Source organism: Sinohyriopsis cumingii, chromosome 7 (assembly GCF_028554795.1).
Source record: "Sinohyriopsis cumingii isolate HCF-2022 chromosome 7, ASM2855479v2, whole genome shotgun sequence".
Classification (NCBI taxonomy): Eukaryota; Metazoa; Mollusca; class Bivalvia; order Unionida; family Unionidae; genus Sinohyriopsis; species Sinohyriopsis cumingii.
In genome coordinates this window covers 32,058,105-32,077,063 of record NC_142967.1, presented here as the reverse complement: position 1 = coordinate 32,077,063, position 18,959 = coordinate 32,058,105, and the positions used below count along the sequence as shown (strand labels likewise).

At 33.7% G+C, this 18,959-nt stretch overlaps 1 protein-coding gene across 1 annotated transcript in view; it reads right to left on the bottom strand.

Moving 5' to 3' along the window:
* Nucleotides 1–324: 324 nt before the first annotated feature.
* Nucleotides 325–18,959, bottom strand: part of LOC149794978 (uncharacterized) — a 48,952-nt gene continuing 30,317 nt past the window's right edge. Inside the window, exons 16-23 of the mRNA XM_089963740.1 lie at nucleotides 18,257–18,636; nucleotides 17,582–17,668; nucleotides 16,449–16,850; nucleotides 14,591–14,670; nucleotides 11,198–11,261; nucleotides 7,102–7,314; nucleotides 4,357–4,459; nucleotides 325–425 (exon numbers count right to left, since the gene is read on the bottom strand). Coding sequence (XP_089819866.1) covers nucleotides 325–425; nucleotides 4,357–4,459; nucleotides 7,102–7,314; nucleotides 11,198–11,261; nucleotides 14,591–14,670; nucleotides 16,449–16,850; nucleotides 17,582–17,668; nucleotides 18,257–18,636 — 1,430 coding nt within the window. The remainder of the gene's footprint in view (nucleotides 426–4,356; nucleotides 4,460–7,101; nucleotides 7,315–11,197; nucleotides 11,262–14,590; nucleotides 14,671–16,448; nucleotides 16,851–17,581; nucleotides 17,669–18,256; nucleotides 18,637–18,959) is intronic.

The window sequence follows — 18,959 nt, the reverse complement described above, 5'->3', positions numbered from 1 at the left end:
CAAATGTTTAACAGCAGAAATGGAATAGTTCTGGAAATCCGATCCGATGTGTGTAAGGTTAGAGGTCGAGATCACATGGACTGTTTCATGCATGTTACTAATGCTGCAGCTATAATGACACAGATGAGACAATAAATTTATAATTTTTTTCAAAAATGCATCCAATTTTTACATTTCTTTATTGGCATTTGAGACTCGTGTTTATATATGATGTTGAGAAAGATCAATGTTACTTACTTCCATGATATTAAAAAGTTGTAGAGGTTTGATCCATAACTATAAACATGTCCTCGACTATCAGTTAGGTCATTACCATGGTTTCCATCAAAATTGCCACATAATCCTGCAAAAGAAAACATTACCATGGTTTCCATCAAAATTGCCACATATATTACCATGGTTTCCATCAAAATTGCCACATAATCCTGCAAATGAAAACATATGTATAAGATTTTATATTGTTCTATGTAGCCTGTTACAATTCTGTTTTTTTTTTGTTGTCACAGGTAAATGACATAGATACTCAAGTTATAGCATCAAAATATTCCTGCAAAATGTCATCACACTAACAGAAGATCCCAGTGTCTAACTAATGGTAAAACTTTTGTATAAAGAACACATGAACATGCTGGACATCAGTATTAGCATTCAGCTATATTTTAATGCTTACGAATTCCCTTCAGTGTCCTTTATAGACAAGTTTTATTCTAAATGACTGACTTAATGTTCAAGGTATGTAACTGTGACCGTTATGAAGATATGTACTATTACTAGATTAGTACTGAGAGTAAAGCATACTATATGTAGATAGTACAATTAGTACTGACAGTAAAGCATGCCATATGAAGATAATACAATTATTACTGACAGTAAAGCATACTATAAGAAGATAGTACAATTAGTACTGACAGTAAAGCATGCCATATGAAGATAGTACAATTAGTACTGACAGTAAAGCATGCTATATGAAGATAGTACAATTAGTACTGACAGTAAAGCATGAAATATGAAGATAGCACAATTAGTACTGACAGTAAAGCATGCCATATGAAGATAGTACAATTAGTACTGACAGCAAAGCATGCCATATGAAGATAGTACAATTAGTACTGACAGCAAAGCATGCCATATGAAGATAGTACAATTAGTACTGACAGCAAAGCATGCCATATGAAGATAGTGCAATTAGTACTGACAGTAAAGTATACTATATGTAGATAGTACAGTTAGTACTGACAGCAAAGCATGCCATATGAAGATAGTACAATTAGTACTGACAGTAAAGCATGCCATATGAAGATAGTACAATTAGTACTGACAGTAAAGCATGCTATATGAAGATAATACAATTATTACTGACAGTAAAGCATGCAATATGAAGATAGTACAATTAGTACTGACAGTAAAGCATACTATATGTAGATAGTACAATTAGTACTGACAGTAAAGCATGCCATATGAAGATAGTACAATTAGTACTGACAGTAAAGCATGCTATATGAAGATAGTACACTTAGTACTGGCAGTAAAGCATGCCATATGAAGATAGTACAATTAGTACTGACAGTAAAGCATGCCATATGAAGATAATACAATTATTACTGACAGTAAAGCATACTATATGAAGATAGTACAATTAGTACTGACAGCAAAGCATACTATATGAAGATAGTATAATTAGTACTGACAGTAAAGCATACTATATGTAGATAGTACAATTAGTACTGACAGTAAAGCATGCTATATGTAGATAGTACAGTTAGTACTGACAGCAAAGCATGCCATATGAAGATAGTACAATTAGTACTGACAGCAAAGCATGCCATATGAAGATAGTACAATTAGTACTGACAGTAAAGCATGCCATATGAAGATAGTACAATTAGTACTGACAGTAAAGCATGCCATATGAAGATAGTACAATTAGTACTGACAGTAAATCATACTATGACTATACTGACCAGTCCTGAGATTTAGATGTAATTGACTGATAATGAAAATCTAAGTATGATGACTTGTGGCACAGAAAGCAATTGACTGAATGAGCAGATTTCAGGGGCAAATTGGTTGGGGGGAGGTGGAGGGAAAAGTAAGCCATGCCCACCTCTGAAACTGAGCAAAAAACAACTGAAATATTTGACAAAGTATGTTTTCTTTACAGGAATATGGAAATGTTTAAATGCAAAAGCTTCCTGGGCCCCACACCATGGGTTGCATCCCACAGACCTTGTGCCTACTTGTGTTACCTGCCACAAATCTGCACCCCTTCACTAAGTGTTTTTCTCTGCATCACCACTGGATTTTTCTGCATTAATAAAGTTTTTACCAGAGCTACCACTTATATCACATAACCAGGTATACACTAATTGTCAACATGGACATGGATCCTTTTTGGGGATTCTAAATGGCAGAATCAGCTTGCTGAATGCCATCTTGCTTGAGAAGTAGAGCAGACTTTATTTGCCAATCAAAGCTATTGAGACTGAATATACCTCTTTATTTGCCAGTCAAAGACATTGTTATTGAGTCTGAATATACCTCTTTATTTGCCAATCAAAGATATTGTTATTGAGACTGAATATACCTCTTTATTTGCCAATCAAAGATATTGAGACTGAATATACCTCTTTATTTTCCAATCAAAGATATCATTATTGAAACTGAATATACCTCTTTATTTGCCAATCAAAGATATTGTTCCTTGAGTCTGAAAATACCTCTCTATTTGCCAATCAAAGATATTGTTATTGAGACTGAATATACCTCTTTATTTGCCAATAAAGACATTGTTATTGAGACTGAATATACCTCCTTTTTTGCCAATCAAAGATATTGAGACTGAATATATCTCTTTATTTGCCAATCAAAGATATTGTTATTGAGACTGAATATACCTCTGTATTTGCCAATCAACGACATTGTTATTGAGACTGAATATACCTCTTTATTTGCCAATCAAAGATATTGAGACTGAATATACCTCTTTATTTGCCAATCAAAGATATTGAGACTGAATATATCTCTTTATTTGCCAATCAAAGATATTGTTATTGAGACTGAATATACCTCTGTATTTGCCAATCAAAGACATTGTTATTGAGACTGAATATACCTCTTTATTTGCCAATCAAAGATATTGTTATTGAGTCTGAATATACCTCTGTATTTGCCAATCAATGACATTGTTATTGAGACTGAATATACCTCTTTATTTGCCAATCAAAGATATTGTTATTGAGTCTGAATATACCTCTTTATTTGCCAATCGCAGACATTGTTATTGAGTCTGAATATACCTCTTTATTTGCCAATGGAAGACATTGTTATTGAGACTGAATATACCTCTTTATTTGCCAATCAAAGACATTGTTATTGAGACTAAATATACCTCTTTATTTGCCAATGGAAGACATTGTTATTGAGACTGAATATACCTCTGTATTTGCCAAAGACATTGTTATTGAGACTGAATATACCTCTGTATTTGCCAATCAAAGACATTGTTATTGAGACTGAATATACCTCTTTATTTGCCAATCAAATATATTGTTATTGAGTCTGAATATACCTCTTTATTTGCCAATCACAGACATTGTTATTGAGTCTGAATATACCTTTTTATTTGCCAATCAAAGACATTGTTATTGAGATTGAATATACCTCTTTATTTGCCAATGGAAGACATTGTTATTGAGACTGAATATACCTCTTTATTTGCCAATCACAGACATTGTTATTGAGTCTGAATATACCTCTTTTTTTGCCAATCAAAGACATTGTTATTGAGTCTGAATATACCTCTTTATTTGCCAATCAAAGATATTGTTATTGAGACTGAATATACCTCTTTATTGGCCAATCAAAGATATTATTATTGAGTCTGAATATACCTCTTTATTTGCCAATCAAAGATATTGTTATTGAGACTGAATATACCTCTTTATTTGCCAATCAAAGATATTGAGACTGAATATACCTCTTTATTTGCCAATCAAAGATATTGTTATTGAGTCTGAATATACCTCTGTATTTGCCAAACAAAGATATTGTTATTGAAACTGAATATACCTCTGTATTTGCCAATCAAAGATATTGTTATTGAGACTGAATATACCTCTTTATTTGCCAATGGAAGACATTGTTATTGAGACTGAATATACCTCTTTATTTGCCAATCAAAGATATTGAGACTGAATATACCTCTTTATTTGCCAATCAAAGATATTGTTATCAAATATGAATATACCTCTTTATTTGCCAGTCAAAGAAATTGTTATTGAGACTGAATACACATGAATCCAAACTTCTGTCCTCAAATCTGTAATTAAGGTTTCATGACTTAGCCACACTGTATACCTGTTGTATTCCTCCAGTCTGTTGCAGAACCCATGATCCAGATGTTGATAAAAGACTGGTAACTGTTCTGGACACTTATCACTGTTCCAGTTGGCAGGCCAACCTGAAAGTGTATTACTTGTTACTACCATACATTCATTTCAGGCTTGATTTGAAAGCTTTATCCAAAAGCTTTAAACTGTTTTCATAGTTTCATAAGTAATATTGGATGCTTTTTCAACCATTTATATTGGATTGTTTCTACACCCATTTATATAAGATACTTTCTAAACCCATTTATATTGAATGCTTCTAAACCCCTTTATATTGGATGTTTTCTACAACCATTTATATTGGGTTGTTTCTTCAACCATTTATATTGGATTGTTTCTACATCCATTTCAATAAGATACTTTCTACACTCATTTATATTTGATGCTTCTACACCCATTGATATAGGATGCTTTCTGCAACCATTTATATTGGATGCATTCTATGCCCATTTATATTAGATACTATCTACACCCATTTATAATGGACTGTTTCTACATCCATTTCTATAAGATACTTTCTACACCCATTGATATAGGATACTTTCTGCTACCATTGATATTGGATGCTTTCTACACCCATTCATATTTGATCCTTCTACACCCATTTATATTGGATGCTTTCTGCAACCATTTATATTGGATGCTTTCTACAACATTTATATTTGATGCTTCTACACGCGTTGATATAGGATGCTTTCTGCAACCATTTATATTGGATGCTTTCTACATCCATTTATATTTGATACTTCTACACCCATTTATATTTGATGCTTTCTACACCCATTCTTATTTGATACTTCTACACCCATTGATATAGGATGCTTTCTGCAACCATTTATATTGGATGCTTTCTACATCCATTTATATTTTATGCTTCTACACCCATTTATATTGGATGCTTTCTACACCCATTCTTATTTGATGCTTCTACACCCATTGATATAGGATGCTTTCTGCAACCATTTATATTGGATGCTTTCTACATCCATTTATATTTGATGCTTGTACACCCATTTATATTGGATGCTTTCTGCAACCATTTATATTGGATGCTTCTGCACCCATTTATATTTGATGCTTCTACACCCATTTATATTGGATGCTTTCTGCAACCATTTATATTTGATGCTTCTACACCCTTTTATATTGGATGTTTTTTCACCAGCTATAATTAGTGTTGCAAAAAGAGTTATAAAACATCCAAAGGATATCAAACTAATAACTTTGGTGTTCCAAACCAGGCTGTGTAGCCACGATATTGTCAGAGCACATAACGTGTACCCTGTAAGAATTGGAAACAAAACTTGGGGTATTGTGTCAAATATTAAACAATGAAAATTGAAAAGGCAAACAAATACCTAAATAATTCTAAATTTTGATACATCTACCTTTATCATAAATAAAGTTGTTAAAAATATTAGTCCTCCATTGTAAGAAATCGACCCTAATTTATATGACTGCAAATAAACCCCAATCATATACATTATGGATTATGGGAATTATGCATACGAGAGTCAACATCTTAAAATGCAAGACTAGAAAAATACAGTTTTCCAATTTTGAGTCTGATCTCAGTTTCGGAATGTGCTCAGTTGGTTTTGGTTACTGGGGTCAGTTCTCAAATTCAAAGCAAAAAACAAAAATAAACTTAAAATTGTATGTATTTCTTTTACACTTGTGATTCATCAATGGGGATACCTCTGTCTTTCACGCTGTATGCTATTAAAGACATCAGATGTCATACTCATCAGAGCAGGTTACCTCCCTTGAGGAGTATATTATCACTGAATTTATCACTGGATTTATTAGTCAGAACTGACAGTGATGGATTTGTAAATGCTATGTAAATCACATTTGATAATCTTTCATTTGATATTAGTACAAATTTACGTTGCTAAAAACAGACAAAACAAATTTTGGCTAAAAAATTAATATAGTTCCTGCATAACCTTTCTATCTAGTGTCACTGGGGCCCTGAGTGGCCGAGTGGTCTAAAGCGCTCACCGTTATGGATCACTGCTATCTCACCTCTGTCTGCATCAGTTCAAGTCTTGGATTCAACTAATGTGGTTATGTGAGAAAGCTTACCAGGAGCTTCTCTTGGGTCGGTGGTTATTTCCGGGTTCTTCCTCCACCATTAATACTGGCCGCCATGTATAGCCTATCTTGTGCTGAAAAATGGTGTTAAACCCTACAACAACAACAACAAAAAATCTAGTGTCACAAATCCTCACTCACTGATTAAATTTTTTCCACCTTTTCTTTGTATGAAGAATAACATTTGGTGTGACAGTAATTGTAGGAAATGACCATATCATAAAATTAACTGATAACTGAGCACATATGATCTGAAAATATAACACAGGACAGAACACCTTCTTGTACCAATCATGTATCATAAATTAATGAGCAATTTGTAGAACTAAGGTGATTTCATAATGCAATGTGCTGTTTTATCAATGCAGTACTACCTCATTATAACGCCATTCATTATAACACAGTTCCTGTTATAAGGCAAGCATGATAATGGATCCTCTTACATTAGGTGATAGTGAAATTATATGTATCACATCTTACAGTATATGACAGTGAGCTCAATGGCATATCTAGCAATAATCAGTGTTCAATACCAAATGTATTGATTCTGAGAATGCTACATTAGACATGATGACAGGGGTATTCTTGTATGAAATCTGCCTGGTGAAACTATTACCTCATATTTTTGTCCACATCCCATGCGTTTTACATAGGTTCCAGGGGTAAGCTCATTGTTCTTGTAAATTTGAACAGTCATCATAGGGTTCTGGTGATGCTGGGTGTTCTGACAACCCCTAAAAGTGATGACATCATCCCCAGACTTGATTGCCACAGCACAATTACAGGTGGCCCTGGAGTTAGGGCTGCATTTTCTGTACTCAGCTCTGACCTATAGTATAGATACTGGATTATATTGTATTACATAATGAAAGCTTGGTCTGTACTCAGCTTTGACTTGTAGTATAGATACTGGATTATATTGTATTACATAATGAAAGTTTGGTCTGTACTCAGCTCTTATGTATAGTATTTATGGTTGGATTATCTTGTATCATAATGACAACATTGTATACAGTTCTGACTATAGTATAAAAAGCATGGTTATAATGTACTCAACTCTGACCTGTAGTACAGATGACTGGATTGTATTGTAATCAAATAATGATAGCATTATCCATGCCCAGCTCTGACCTGTATTACAGTTGACTAAATGAAGGGGGAACTTTATTCATGAATTCTTCTTTGTAGAGAATGCAAGTATTTAAGCACTAACAGAGACGTAGAGAGCCTAATGACCAATATGGTTGTTCAGTGCAAATTTTCAAACACTAACACATTGAAAAGTATAAATTTCAAGACATTTCATATTTGTATAACATAATAAAAAGAGTGCCAGTTTTCAAACTACACACTGTTTACAGGAGTATCACATGTTTGACTGTAGGATGGTTCTGAAGTGCCAAAATTTAATTAGCATCATGGCTGCATAGTGTAGAAGTTCAAACACAACATGTATTCAGTCACTTCTAAACAATGAAAGTTGCTGCAATCTAAAAACAGACATAACCATAGAGTGCCAGATTTTAGATCTGAGTATGGCTGCAGGTTACTAAAGCTTAGACAAGTGCATGGCTACAGAGTGCCAAATTTTAGACAAGGTCATGGCTACAGAGTGCCAAATTTTAAACAAGTGCATGGCTACAGAGTGCCAAATTTTAGACAAGGTCATGGCTCAATGTGCAAATCATCTTCGTTATCCAAGATTCTAATGTGTTAACCCTATCACACCGTTGTGGGTATGAAAGATATTTTAGTGCTTTGTCCAAGTGACAGTTATTAGATTTCATGAGTTGCTTCCCTTAGTATGTAATGCCAACTAACCAACAGTGTAAAACAGTGGTGCATTGGACATCGTACAAAACTGGTGGAGGCAACTGACTTCAAAAGGATACTTTGTAAGTATAACATCAAAAGTATGACAACATACCAGAGAGCAGCCATTACAGGTTAATTTCAATGAAAGGTATTTGTTCAAATATGGACTGACAGTGGAAAATTACTTATTTATGAGTCAATTCAAGTTGTGTGCTCCCCTTGCTTGATCATGTGGGAACAGTGTTCATATCTGAACAAATTAATTTTGATTAGATGTGTTGGTTTGTCACTGCATCCATTGAAAATCAAAGACCTGAAGCACAGAAATTTCTGCTCGATATGCCAAGGTGTAGATAGGGTTAACATATCAGAACCTTGGCTAGCGAAGATGAGTGCAAATTGTTTTACAATTAAGTATGACTATATTAACCAAATGTTCATGCTCTGACATGATTAAATAACTAAATGGCTGCAAAGAGTCAATTTTCCAAAGAGTATGCTTCAAGAGAGCATAGTATAAAATACCACAGGTGTTGAAGACTATACTTTTCCGTCTATAGTCATCTTGATATTCAATGAAGCCCAATAACCCACTTAAATAATTTAGTCATGTCTGAACTTTTGTTCCAACCCTGGTAAATATTATATAAAACATTATCATGACCTTGTAATATACTTTATAATAATTTTCATTTATAAGCAAGGCTATAGATTATAGATTATTATACACCAATATAGTTACAGACGGTCATGTTTTAAACACAGACATTACTGCAAAAGGCAAACTTACAAACTTCATTATGATTGCAGAAAGCCAATATACCATTTAGAGCAATGCTGCAGAGTTCATATTTTATGGCTGCATAAACAAAACATTGTACAGTATATGGTTCAAGAGGTTACATTTTAAAACACAAAGTTGAAGATTATTCTTTTTAGTCAAATAAATAGTTAGATTTAATTTTAACAGGTCATAAACATAAAATATTCAATGTCAATAATAATAAAGTGGGATTCTAGAATGTCAATAATAATAAAGTGGGATTATAGGATGTCAGTAATAATAAAGTGGGATTCTTGAATCTCGATAATAATAAAGTGGGATTCTAGGAAGTCAATAATAATAAAGTGGGATTCTTGAATCTCGATAATAATAAAGTGGTATTCTAGAATGTCAATAATAATAAAGTGGGATTCTAGGAAGTCAATAATAATAAAGTGGGATTCTTGAATGTCAATAATAATAAAGTGGGATTCTAGGATGTCAATAATAATAAAGTGGGATTTTAGAATGTCAATAATAATAAAGTGGGATTTTGGAATGTCAATAATAATAAAGTGGGAATTTAGACTCTCAATAATAATAAAGTGGGATTCTAGAATGGAAATCTGGTTAAAAGTGCAATTTTATATCTACAAACATTAACAGAGAGCAGAGAAATCATATCAAACCAAATAGTCCTAAATATTGGATGTATAAGCTATTCCTGTGATGGATCCATATGAAATTAATAAGCTTGTCATAATGATATTTAAAATGTTAAGTTATTTCTATGATGACATAAAAATTAGCAGTTTTTTTATTATACCAGGTTGGTCTAAATAGCAAGTGAGTAACCAATATTAGTCCAAATAGTAACTGAACAACCATGATTGGTATGAATAAAAGTGAATAACCAGAATTGATCTGAACTGAAAGTGAGCAACTAGGAATGGTCAAAATAACAAGTGGAATAACCAGGATAATGTTCTGAATAACAAGTGGAGTAACCAGGATGAACCTGAATAACAAGTGGAGTAACCAGGATGGACATGAATAATAAGTGGAGTAACCAGGATGGGACCTGAATAACAAGTGGAGTAACCAGGATGGGACCTGAATAACAAGTGGAGTAACCAGGATGGGACCTGAATAACAAGTGGAGTAACCAGGATGGACCTGAATAACAAGTGGAGTAACCAGTATGGACTTCTGAATAACAAGTGGAGTAACCAGTATGGACCTGAATAACAATTGGAGTAACCAGTATGGACTTCTGAATAACAAGTGGAGTAACCAGTATGGACCTGAATAACAAGTGGAGTAACCAGGATGGACCTGAATAACAAGTGGAGTAACCAGTATGGACCTGAATAACAAGTGGAGTAACCAGGATGGACCTGAATAACAAGTGGAGTAACCAGGATGGGACCTGAATAACAATTGGAGTAACCAGGATGGACCTGAATAACAAGTGGAGTAACCAGTATGGACCTGAATAACAAGTGGAGTAAACAGGATGGACCTGAATAACAAGTGGAGTAACCAGTATGGACCTGAATAACAAGTGGAGTAACCAGTATGGACCTGAATAACAAGTGGAGTAACCAGGATGGACCTGAATAACAAGTGGAGTAACCAGTATGGACCTGAATAACAAGTGGAGTAACCAGGATGGACCTGAATAACAAGTGGAGTAACCAGTATGGACCTGAATAACAAGTGGAGTAACCAGGATGGACCTGAATAACAAGTGGAGTAACCAGGATGGGACCTGAATAACAAGTGGAGTAACCAGGATGGGACCTGAATAACAAGTGGAGTAACCAGTATGGACCTGAATAACAAGTGGAGTAACCAGGATGGACCTGAATAACAAGTGGAGTAACCAGTATGGACCTGAATAACAAGTGGAGTAACCAGGATGGACCTGAATAACAAGTGGAGTAACCAGTATGGACCTGAATAACAAGTGGAGTAACCAGGATGGACCTGAATAACACATGGAATAAAACATTTAAGGAAAACTCATAATTATCATTCAAAATCCAAAGCTTTAAAAAGGGATTTTTGACTTGAGCATTTTTCACAAATGTTTTCGACAGAACTGCCAAAATAAATCTAGTTGAGTATTTACCTCAAATGGCAGTGTTGAATGACGATACAAAACAAATTCTCCCTCATTGAAGTTGTCATATCGTCTGAAAAATAGAACAGAGTTTGTGAGGCTATAGAAATATTAGTTGGAACCTTGATCCTATATGATATAATACCAACATACATAACAACAGAAATACTGGATCTAACCTTGATCCTATATGATATAAAACATACATACATAAAAATAGAAACCTCGATCCTATATAATATAGACATACATAAAATAGAAATATTTGCTCTAACCTTGATTCTATATGATATAAAATGGTTGCTTAAAAATATGTTGTTCAAATTGCAGCAGCAGATGAAATATTTGCCAAACAATTTGCTTCATAGAATAATTTTAACAAAACATTACTTTAACAGCTGAAATGTGGGATTCAAATATTTTGCCTGCTTAATATATTTTAAAATCTATATAGAAAGATATTGAAAAATTACTTTTTGTAAGGTCAGATACTTACTGGATACAAGAGGTGATTGTTTGAGAGAGGTGATTGTTTGAGAGAGGTGATCATTATGGCACATTGCACTAATGTTTAAATGTAGTAGGGTTTTATCACAAAACAAATGTTAAGATAGAGCTTTGACTATGATAATTACCAGTATACACTCACATTAACTAGCTTGTATCATTTGATTTATGAGCAAGTGGAAAATTATTTTTTACAATTGTTGTTAACTGAGAATGTTTTGCTTTGTATAATCACTCTTTGAATGTAGTTGTAAGTGTTTGAATGTAGTTGTATAATCACCCTTTGAATGTAGTTGTAAGTGTTTGAATCTAGTTGTATAATCACCCTTTGAATGTAGTTGTAAGTGTTTGAAAGTAGTTGTAAGTGTTTGAATGTAGCTGTATAATCACCCTTTGAATGTACTTGTATAATCACCCTTTGAATGTAGTTGTATAATCACCCTTTGAATGTAGTTGTAAGTGTTTGAATCTAGTTGTATAATCACCATTTGAATGTAGTTGTATAATCACCCTTTGAATGTAGTTGTAAGTGTTTGAATCTAGTTGTATAATCACCCTTTGAATGTAGTTGTATAATCACCCTTTGAATGTAGTTGTAAGTGTTTGAATCTAGTTGTATAATCACCCTTTGAATGTAGTTGTATAATCACCCTTTGAATGTAGTTGTATAATCACCCTTTGAATGTAGTTGTATAATCACCCTTTGAATGCAGTTGTATAATCACCCTTTGAATATAGTTGTAAGTGTTTGAAAGCAGTGGTAATGTTTTCATTTTGTGTGATTTATGTTCATTCAAGTCAGTGTTAAAAATTGTATTCTTCTACAAATCAGCATTAATTTTCAAAGTCAGACAATTCCATATTTTCCCTCCTCAGTGTACATTTGGTATGTATGAAATGTACCAGTACTAAGTGGTCAGTCCAAAGTGTCATTACATAGATCTCAATGACATATAGATGCACTTAGTTGTCATTGAAATGTACCTATACTTACTTGTCAATGAAATGTACCTACACTTAGGTACCAATGAAAAGTACCTATACTTACTTGTCAATGAAATGTACCTACACTTAGTTGTCAATGAAATGTACCTGTACTTAGTTGTCAATGAAATGTACCTATACTTAGTTGTCAATGAAATGTACCTGTACCTAGTTGTCAATGAAATGTACCTATACTTAGTTATAAATGAAATGTACTTACACTTAGTTGTCAATGAAATATACATATACATAGTTGTCAATGAAATGTACCTACATTTAGGTACCAATGAAATGTACCTATGCTTAGTTGTCAATGAAATGTACCTGTACTTAGTTGTCAATGAAATGTACCTATACTTAGTTATAAATGAATGTACTTACACTTAGTTGTCAATGAAATATACATATACATAGTTGTCAATGAAATGTACCTACACTTAGGTACCAATGAAATGTACCTATGCTTAGTTGTCAATGAAACATACCAGGGATAGTCCTGGGCTTCGCCAATGTCGCAAATTGCGATTTTTTTTCCTTATTGGCGACAAAAATGTCCCATCTGGCGATTTTTTGGCAACAGACTTTTTGGTTATTTAATTTGTACATACAATCATGGATTTTGACTGGATAAATTAAAAGGGAGAATGAAAGGAAGCCACAAACTTGACTAAGCAATGCATTGGAATCAATCTGTTACACAAACGATCCTTTGTTCGTATTGACAACCCCATCTTTAGAGTGCATTGTTACATCATAATCTGCTTATGTTGACATCTGGGCTGAGTAATGTATGCTGTGTGATGCAGTCAATCATGCTACCGAACTATACCTACAACTGACCGACTTCTGAAGACGCGAATAGAACAGATACAATTAATTGAATGGCTAATCCTTCTATTGTTGTTTTTTTTTTTTTTTTACATATACCAATACAATAGTTTTGCTGAACCTTCATAGAAAACTAATAACCTTTGAAGTACCGACTATTGCGTATAAATACAAAGCAAATGGAAAAAATCTCAATCACAATTATATCTGTCGCCAGTGCAGCATTTTACTCATTGATCTTTTCCTTTTGCCATCAATCCGTGTTATGGCTGCAGAGACTTAAACTCCGCAACAAGAAATAGCAAAAAAAAAAAAAAAAACAGTTTTGCATAATTAATAATAATTATTTATTTCTCAAAATACAGGAGCGAAAGAATCCCTAAATTGGGTGTGAATTTATGCTTATATATACGGTCCAATATTGCCAGGTGTTGACTCATGTAAGTTTCATTCGTGGGAATGGAGATCCTAGTTTGCTTGTCGAGAAAATTTATACAGCCTTCAGTGATCATTCTTGGGATTTAGGAAGCAATTCACTTCAAGCTTTGTGAAGCTAGCCATAAGGGGGAGAGGGGGGTGGGGGCTGCCGAGAGACTACTGGTGTCACCTGTCAGCACTTTAGACTGTGAACGTGGATTCAGTAAGATGAACCTCATAAAAACTGACATCAGAAATAAACTCTGCATTTCATCTCTTGAGAATTTAATGAGAATCAACATGTACAGATGTGAAAAATTAGACTTTGAAACTGCATTCAACATGTTGGCAGCCCTAAAATCGCGACGGATCTTCATATAACACTTTGTAACATTTTGTTAATGTTTATTGTAATTAGAGTATTAACTAACCCATCTTTTGTAATTTTCATTGCCTCTTACATTAATAGACTAAATTAACACTTCAAAAAATGTACACTACTTGTCCTGGCGACACTTTTTGAAAATTGGCGACAAAATATTGAGGTTGACGATTTTTTTGGCGACATCTTTTTAAAAGCCAGGACCATCCCTGCATACCTTACTTAGGTGTCAGTTAAACAGTTCAATACTGTCTAGTCCTATGTTTTGAAAAGAAAAGACTTACACGGCATCAAATGTTGTCATATGAGGATCATTCAATGAGGAACAGGTGGATGGTCTGTGATCATTGTCTTTTGATGTTACCTGAAATCACAAGAATCCTTCTGTCTATATCCTGTTTATCCATATATCTAGTCACCTATTTTCCTAGTCATATACATATATACATGCATACATTTAGAATAATCTCTATAGCTACCTATATCTATCAATTGATCTCTATCATTCTGACTAATATTCAGTGGCAACAATATTTTACTGAGAATGTTTTGATGGGGATTGGGCAGCATGTAAGGCCACATTTTTCTAGCATGTGCAGATTGTACTTGAATAATCTTACTATGCAATAATGGTTGCATGTAGGATGGATGTAAAGAGAGCATATAATTTTCTAACTTTCCTAGCAGCCATAATTTAAAAAATAAACTCTAATATTGTTGAAGAATGTATTCACATGTAATTTTTGTCTATTTTTATTTTTAAAACTATGTTGCTACTATCATCAATATGAATTTGTCTCATATGCTATCACCATTACCATGGCAACAATCATCATTCCAATTTGTCACATATGCTATCACCATTACCATGGCAACAATCATCATTCCAATTTGTCACATATGCTATCACCATTACCAATGTAACAATCATTATTCCAAATTGCCACATATGCAATCACCATCACCATGCTGTTTTAAATTCATGTATGCTGTCACCATTGTTATTGCGAGCATCATTAGAAATTTCCCACATCTGCTATCACCATTATCAATGCTGTCTTACATTAAAGTTATTGTTATTCCTACAAACCGTAATACCAGTAAGACAAGGATAATGACAATAATGGTGGTTAAAAATACAGAACATAATTGGAATTGTATAAAACATTAACACAATGAAAATAAATGCAATTATGTTTTTGACTGGTACAACATTAACATTTGCAACAATAAAATCTATGACACACTGACAAAGACATTGGTGCCGTAAAGATATTCACTGTTAACAGTGATATGAAGCATTTTCAGCAGTTTCTGATAGAATTTTAACTTTTATTTTAATCAATGTGTCAGAAAATGGGGTAAAAATTTTATATTTCAGGATTTGAGAACGTTACTGGTCATTTTACTGTCATACATATTTGTTTTACTGACTGCAATAGTGCTTGGCCAGTTACCATAACAACCCTCAGATCAGCAAATATATCCCCAATTGTTACTGGTGCTGCAATCCATTGTCTTAATTTTCTTCCCTTAATCATCATCATCAATGGTAACATCAACATTGTGAGCCAAAATCAAACTTGAAATATATCTTGCACTAAATTTATATATGCTTTACCAGGACAAATTATTGAAGGGGCCCTGAGTGGCCAGGTGGTCTAAAGTGCTCACTTTTACCGGTCACTGTCATCTCACATTTGTCCACATGTGTTCGAGTCTTGGGCTCGGCCAATGTTGGTATTTGAGAAAGTTTGCTAGTAGGTTCCCATGGGTCACTGGTTCTTGCAAGGAACTGTTCTTCCCCATTTACACTAGCCACCATTTATATCCTATCTTCAGCTGAGAAATGACATTAAACAGCAAAAAAACAACAACCAAATAATAAATTACTGAAGGCATCGACAGTGGAGACAATGTGGAGGATAATTATGTATGTCCGTAGAAAGCCAGCAACGATGAATGATCACGAGCTATAATGCATCTTTGCATATGTCAACATTGGGAATCACTTTCATAATGACAAAAAATAGCTAAAAGGTCTTTTTTATGTTGATATAAGCCATTCTTTGAGCTTGCACAAATCATTTTTAAAATAAAACATTCGGATTGAGTGAACAGAGTTGAGAATTTAGTACTTACAGTGACAGTTCCAACAGCGAAGACATGAGGGGTGACAGTGATGGAGGCAGATTGGGGCTGATTATACACATATGCCTCCACTAAAATCTCACGTCTCTGATCACGATCGAGTGTGTTGTCAATTGTAGCCTTGATTGGCAGTTTGATTGGCTGATTCCAGGACACAGTTGTCATGGCGGAACCACACATTGGTGTGTTGGATGTGCTCTGTATGACAGCATCAGCAATTGGCTTCTTATTACAATGGGGGTTATAGTTTCCAGTGAAATGTCCGACGATGTGAACAATGCACTTGGCTTTGCATTCCTTGCAGCAAAAGAACTGTGGGGGAGCCGTTGATGTAACAATGACATACTCCAGCCAGTATCCCTCCACTACAACCAGGGTGCTCCCTGACACAATCTGCAAATAAAATTTTATTAATGAAACTACATGTGAAAAATACAATTCACTTTTATGGCAGTTTATCAATTAAACTCATAACTAAGCCATCAGTTTTTGATCACTAATTCTTTTTTTTTAAAAAACGTCAATATTGTTTGCCTCTAAAAGTTAAATAATTTGAAGTACAAGATGAAAAATGGGAGAATAAAGATGCAAACCATAATAATGTATGTTCTTTTACCTAAGAATACAATGTTTCATTTTGTGTTCTTAAGGATATCAGGAGATTCATCACATTACATATTCAATACATTTAATTCTTTTATTTAACATATAACAAATTGTAGGAATCTTTTAGCTATGGCATATTTTGAAAATTTCCTCTGAGTTATATATTTTTCCCCATTTCTCTAGCAGACAATCAAAACATTATGAGATTTTGAACCAGTCTACCTCTTTTATTAAAACAAATAAAATAAAGTAAAATAAAATAAAAAATAAAATACTGGATTAGCTGTAGAAATGATGGTACATCATGATCATTTTAAGAAGCAATGGTGTCGTAACATCTGGCAAAATCACATTACAACCTCATCGTTTATTTGGCATAAAATTTAGAGATGAAATTTATGAAATTCATTGCACAATATACTTTATTATTATTAAACTCGATTCAGAAATTATATCTTATGAACACTTCTACATGAGCCTTAATATTAAGGCATTTGCAAAATAAAATGATGCATTACCTTTATAGTTGGTATGAAGATACCACTGTAGAACCGTATGGTATTTATGCTGCTACCCACATATCTTGCTGCCACAGAACATTTTATCTGTTTAGAAAACACAACCATTTGCATTATTCATATATAAGACAAATCATGGCACTGAGGGTAAAAAGGTGAATAACTTGTAACATATGGCATACTTCAATAGATGGAAATGTCACTGGAGGTAAAAAGGTGAATAACTTGTAGCATATGGCATACTTCAATAGATGGAAATGTCACTGGGGGTAAAAAGGTGAATAACTTGTAACATATGACATACTTCAATAGATGGAAATGTCACTGGTGGTAAAAAGGTGAATAACTTGTAGCATATGGCAAACTTCAATAGATGGAAATGTCACTGAGGGTAAAAAGGTGAATAACTTGTAACATATGGCATACTTTAATAGATGGAAATGTCACTGTTCGCAAGAGCATATTCATATGAAATGAATTGTCTATTTACTAATTTAAAAAATAAGTGTATATGTTTTTGATTTAGAAAGTGCAGTAATAGTTTTAACATTCCAAATTAGTTGATTTTGTAACCTCATATCAAATAGAACTGTATACATAATAAAAAATTATAAAACGACACTCTGAATTTTAAACCAGTCACACAAGATTAGAAAAGAAGAAAAGTGCCTTTACCTGCTTATTATAAAAAAATTCATTGATTTGGGATATACTGAAGATGACATGACTGTTTGTTCCTAGAACAATCTGAGTATCAACCTCCTTGTTGTCGATCCAAAGGGAGACAACCAGCTCAAGGCCTACAACTGTGGCATTGTTAAAATTGCAGCTAAGGTAGGCATCTCCTCCATTATTTATACCAGGTGTTAGAGTTGGAATCGTCTCGTAGGGTGGAATTCCTCGATTTGTCGTAGTTGGTTGTTTTGTTGTTGGCGTTGATGGTTTTGGTGTTGTTGGCTCTATTGTTGTTTGTTTTGGTGTTGAACTTGGGGATGTATTTGAGGTTGGTACTGTAGCAAGGGATGTTGCCTTTACAGTGGAAGCAGTTGGTTGACCTAGTTTAGGAAAAGAAATTAAAATAGAACTTGAAGATGTCTTTGGAGGAGTTTAGATTTAGAAAAACTTGTTCCTGGCTGCATATTTAAATGACAAGTCTTGTTAAACTTCTGTCAACAGTAATTCATTGAATGGCATCATAAGGGAGTTACGTAATGCTTACAAAAGCACATTAGTGTTTTTTTTTTCAAGTCGGGTGATTGTTATCGTTTTCATATGACTTTGAAATAATCTTGGACTAAATGCCTTTGACATATCCTTACATGATATCAAATTAATTCTTTCCCTCTGACTTAGATTAAATCATCCATTTAGATTTGTG